Genomic DNA, 6012 nt, shown 5'->3' with positions numbered 1-6012 from the left:
TGTGACTTGAAAGAACTACCACCTTTTACTTATTCTAAGGAACCGATAGAGAACCTGGACCTCTACCTGGACATGACTTTTTCCCGGATGATCCTTACTGACATGCATACTCACCTCAGCGAAGCATTGAGAAAAGGAAAAATGGAGGAAAACACTTGTGGTGACTTGTCCAAACTACCAACTTTTAGTTCCATTAAGAAACCGAAACAAGATGACTCTAAGGACCTGACTCTTCACGGTACAAACCTTAATGAAATGGAAACTCATCTCAGCAAAGACCAGAGAAAAAGAAAAATGGAGGAAAACACTTCTGGTAACTTGTCAAAACAACCAAGTTTTACTTGTGTTAAGAAAGCAAAACGAGATGACTGTAAGGACTTGACTCTTTGCAGTATGATCCTTACTGAAATAGAAACTCATGAGGATGCATGGCCTTTTCGTCTTCCTGTAAACTTGAAATTTGTTCCTGGTTATACCAAAGTTATTAAGAAGCCTATGGATTTTTCCATAATTAGAGAGAAATTAATTAGTGGACAGTATCCAAACCTGGAAGCCTTTGCTGTCAATGTCAGGCTTGTTTTTGACAACTGTGAAGCATTTAATGAAGATGATTCTGATACAGGCAGAGCTGGCCACAGTATGAGGAAGTATTTTGAAAAAAAGTGGACAGATACGCTCAAAGTGAGCCGAAGCTACAATAATTTCTCTTTTTTCCTTTTCAATAAGGACAAATAAGACCAGCAATGTGAACTATATTTTACATAAATGTGCAAGGCACACACGTAATGACTTTTTTTTTTCCTTAATAAAAGTATCACACACAAAAAAAAGTATCAGAAGAATGATACCATTTTTAAAGGCTTCACTCCTACAACAACCAAGGCCCTTGGTTATTGGTTTGTGTGATTTATCAGCTAATTTAGGTAGAACAGGGAAGCACACCCAAAGAATTTTCAAAGGTAAGGGTGTTATAGAGTGATAGCAATTAAAATATATCAAATCGCACTGAATATTCAACACCAGAGCTCTAATGTGGGAGATGGTTCTCCTTTCCCTCTCAATAAATATCTACTTTTCCTTTTTTTACTTTGTAGTTTAATGTTTAGTGAATGTATTTAATTTTATGAATTATTTATGATTAAACCACATTCAGAATCTTTATTTTCTGTGAAAAGGAAGAACTATAAAATTGCTTTAAATCTTGAAAGTACAAGGAATGTTTTAAAATATAAAACAAAGCCAAGTTAAACTGTTTACACTGATATGCTATAAAAGCACCATAAATAAACTTTACTGTACAGTTACAAGTACATTTATGTATATGTGTGTGTGTGTATATATATATATATATATATATATGTTGCTGCATCACTTGTGTAGTTAAATTGTATTTCAAGACAGTGAAGAAAAATTGACATGTATATACTGTTGATTATTTTTATACTGAGTCTTGTTTTAAATATGTATTACATGTACATATTGTTTGGAGACATTATTGTTTATGCCTTAGAAGGATTGTAGCATTTTATTTTAGTCTGAAGATAATTATAGCTATACAGCTTGTACAGTAATTTCCTCTACCAACACTGTGGCATCTCCTTGATATTGGTAGTGCCTGCCTTTGAAACAGGATGTAGGGGATATTAGTTTTCCATTTTTCTATTTTGTTACATAATTTTAAGCCACCAAGGCCTAAATTAAAGTATAATCATTTGTATCCATGTGGAATAATGTGACAATATCCTATGCACAGTATTTTTTCATAGAAACATTTCCTACCATTTGCCTTGCCTCAGAAATAAATTTAAAAGATGTTTGTAACCACTGTGTTTTATCTACTGTGTGTTGTGGTGGCCTGTTGGAGGCAGATAGATCAGAATTTTTTTGTACCTATGTAAGAGTATTTGAAGTTTTATTTAAATTAAATGATGTGCAAAAGGTAGCATTTTTTTTAGGAGTGTTATTTTTTACTACTATGTGTGGCACGGATACAATAAAAGACTTTTTTTACAAACTAAAAAAAAAAAAAAAAAACTAATACAAGTTCTACCCCAGATTTGGAGAAGAGAGTACTTAAACTGTTCCTCCTGCAAATAATAGCTATAAACTCAAGACAAATACAAAAACCAATGACCTAAGGCCTCTAGAGACCGAATAAAGTCAGGAAGGTTTGGAGGAGAGCAAAAATTGGAGGAAATATTTAGCATTAGATTTCCCTTTTTGTGGTTTTTCCCATAGGGTAGCTAAAACTCCAGTGGAAATCTTACCATCTTTCTAACCAGAGGAAGCAGAAAAAGAAGTATTGACAGCCTGAGACCATCAGACTATGAGAGGGAGGACCTAGAAAAGGGAAATACATAGAAAGATAACCCAAATTTTGTGTTTAAGCTCTGCGTCTATCTCTGACCTCTGAACAACTCACTCATAGAAATGGAAAGCGTCTTGCAGCTAAGCCTCAAAGAACTGAATTAAGATCTGAGCTACTACCCACCTTACATAGGCATGACAATTTTCAGTTTAAATCGAGCCAACTTAATTGCCTCTTGTATCAATTTGCTAGGACAGTCATAACAAAGGGCTGTAGGCTGGGTGGCTTAAACAACAGAAATTAATTTTCTCACAATTTTGGGGGCTAGAAGTTCAAGACTGAGGAAGTGTTATGACTGGTTTCTTCTGAGGCTTCTCTCCTTGGCTCACAGATGGTCATCTTCTCTCTGTGTCTGTACATGGCCTCCCTCTGTAGGTATGCTTGTGTCCAAATTTCCTATTCTTATAAGGACATGCATTGGATTAGAGCTCACACTAATAACCTTATTTTAACTTGATTACTTCTTTAAAGACCCTATTAACCAAATACAGTTACATTCTGAGGTACTGAGGACTAGGACTACAACATGTGAATTTTGAGGCAGCACAGTTCAGTCCATAATGCCTGCTAAAGCACTGGTAGGCTTACAGCAATGTAAAAAAATCCAGAATATCCACAATATACATTAAAAACATTCATTGTATATACCAAAATTACTTGATATGAAGATCCAAGAAAATGTAACCCAAGCTCAGGAAAAGAGTCAATCAACAGATGCTAACATCAATATAAACAAGATGCTGGAATTGTCAAGGAGGAACTTACACCAGAAATTATTACATGCACAATGAGATAAAGAAAAAATGCTTGCAATGAATGGGAATATAAAATATCTCAGCAGAGAAATACATAATATTAAATCAAACCAAATAGATATAAATCAATTACATTCCTGTCAGCAAGTTAGAAAATACTAATTTAAAGAGTACATTAACATAAAAAACAAGATACGTCTAAGAGAAGTCTAACAAAATATGTATAAGAACTTAATAAGGAAGAATCAAAACTTTGTTGAGAGAGATATTAAAAAGACAATAAATATGTTTTTGAATTGTAAGTTTCAATATTGTAAAATTGTCAAATGTTCCAGGTTGGGTTATATATTTAATATAATCACCATCAGAATCTCAGCAGGTTAGATTGTAGAATTTGATTAACAGATTCTAAAATTTATATGGAACCAAACTTTAAAATAAACAAAAAATAGCCAAGACACACCTGAAAAGGAATAAGGCAGATTCATTTGCCATAAGTACCAGATGTCACATCACATCATAATGCTACAGTTATTAAGAAAATGGTGCAGAGAAGCAGAATAAAAATCCCAGATTTATATCACAATTAGACACTTGGCTTATGATAGTTGTCATTTCAGTGAACTGGGATGTGTTTTTTAAAATAACTTTAGACCTTTTTCTAACACTACACACAAAGAAATCAATTTCATGTTTATTAACCACATACATGAAAAAAATGGAAATTAAAACACTTTTATTTTTTGTCCTCAGGGTAAGAAAACATTTCTAACACACACACATACACACAAACCACACTAGTCTTAAAGAAAAGGCAAACAGGAGAATGATGTCAGCAAAATGGAGAAACAGGTGGTTTCTGACCTCAGTCTCTTCACAGAAATAGCAACTAGCAAATATCTATAGACAAGACACCTTTGTGAAAACAGGGTGAGGCTAAAGCAGAAAAACCATGGAAAAATGCATTAAAAGGAATGGTTTGACTTTGATCACATCACCGCACCCTATGGGTAGCAGCCCTGGTTTGGGGCCTACAATTTCTCCAGTAAGAAAAGGAGAGCTCAAGCTTCCCTAGTAGTCTGTGTTGCTTTCTGGGAAGGCCATTTAGATAATGCTCCCAGGGATCACATAAGGGAATCATCTAGAGACAGAGAAGGGGTATTGAAAATAACATGAAGATCTTGGCAGACTGAGTTCTTGCTGACCTCAGCACTCAAGCAGAGATCCCAAACAGTGGTTCTGCTTATTCACAGAGCTGAGCCAATGACTCTGTTCGACTTGGCTACATGATCCATAGTTTTCAAGTCAGCAGAAGGTCCTGGCCATGGAGTTCATTCCAGATCAACACCTGTAGAGGGAAGCAAGTCACTCGTCCTGCCCAATAACTGATCATAGTCTCCAACCCCTCTCAACCAGAAACCCTGGCCTGAATGTGGGAAGCTGCACAGAAAATTCTATGGCCTGCCCAAGCAAGGAAGTAAGTCAGCAGCCCTATACAACTTCTGAGTATAGCTTCTAGCCTCATCCAACCAGAAATACTGGCCTTAGACATTGGGCAGCCACACGGCATATCCTAAGGCCCACCAAATCAACAGCCTTATCAAATGGCTGAGAAAGGCTAAAAAAAGAGAACATTTCTTCAAATGCACAAATACCTTTGTAAGGATACAAGATCACAAGGAATCAGGTAAACATACCACCAAAGGCCAGCATTATCCTGATACCAAAGCCAGATAAAGTCATTACAAAAAAAAAGGAGACTATAGGACAATATCTATTATGAAAATGGATGCAAAAATTCTCAACAAAATACTAACAAATCAAATTCAACAGCACACTAAAAGGATTATACACCATGATTAAGTGGGTTTTATCCTTGTGGTGCACAGTTCAACATAAACAATCAATAAATGTGATATATCACACTAGTACAATGAAAGATAAAAACCATATGATCACCTCAATAGATGCAGAAAAAGCATTTGACAAAATTCAACATTCTTTCATTATAAAACACTCAACAAATTACACATAGAGAGAACACATCAACATAATAAAGGCCATATATGACAAGCCCATAGCTAATATCATACTTAATGGAGAAAGGCTGAAAACTTTTCTTCTAAGATCAGAAATAAGACAAGAATGCCTTTTCTCACCACTCCTTTTCAACATAGCACTAGAAGTCCTAACCATAGCAATCAGGTAAGAAAAAGATATAAAAGCCATTCAAATTGGAAAGGAAAAAGTAAATTGTCTTTATGCAGATAAGAGGACCTTTTATACAGAAAATCCTAAGGACTACATCACACACACACACACACACACACACCTGTTAGAATAAAGTTTCAGGATACAAAAATCAGTTGTTTCTACAAATTAACAATGAACTATCTGAAAAAGAAATAAAGAAAATCATCCATAAGAATCATGGGAGCATGGCAAAGCAAAAAAGAATATTATTCCTGAAAATTTAACTCTGGGTTAAACCTGGGTTAAAGCTGAACACTGGGCAAGTTTCTTAATCTCTCTACTTCTTAGTATGCTTATCTATAAAAATGGGTATATTAACAAATAGTGCTAGATAATTTTAAACACCTGCAAAATATTTGATAATCCTTCCACAAAAAGTTAATCTAATCCCTATCATCTTGAATTTGGGACAGCCTTGCTTCTATTGAATAAAATGTGGCACAGTTGACCTTGTATGATTATTAAGGCTAGGTTATAAACAATGATGCAGTGATACAACCTCTCCTTGGCTGTCTCTCTTGAGACTTGTACCTATGACGTCCTGAGCTACATATAAAAAAATCTAAATACACCAAATATGACGTGCTGGAAAATACAGTAAAAGACAATGCTACACTTGTTCTCTCTCACTTGAGA

The 6012-nt window shown here is 35.0% G+C and overlaps 1 protein-coding gene across 1 annotated transcript; it reads left to right on the top strand.

The window, feature by feature from the left end:
* The first annotated feature begins 224 nt into the window (after positions 1–224).
* LOC118933603 (bromodomain adjacent to zinc finger domain protein 2B-like) lies at positions 225–1118 on the top strand. The gene has a single exon (XM_036928093.2). It carries the CDS (start codon positions 256–258, stop codon positions 733–735), a length of 480 nt encoding a protein of 159 aa, XP_036783988.2. The 5' UTR covers positions 225–255; the 3' UTR covers positions 736–1118.
* The last annotated feature ends 4894 nt before the right edge of the window (positions 1119–6012 follow it).

This window comes from Manis pentadactyla, chromosome 8 (genome assembly GCF_030020395.1).
Source record: "Manis pentadactyla isolate mManPen7 chromosome 8, mManPen7.hap1, whole genome shotgun sequence".
NCBI lineage: Eukaryota > Metazoa > Chordata > Mammalia > Pholidota > Manidae > Manis > Manis pentadactyla.
Note: the sequence above shows the minus strand (reverse complement) of the source record. Positions and strands in the feature narration are given on the sequence as shown.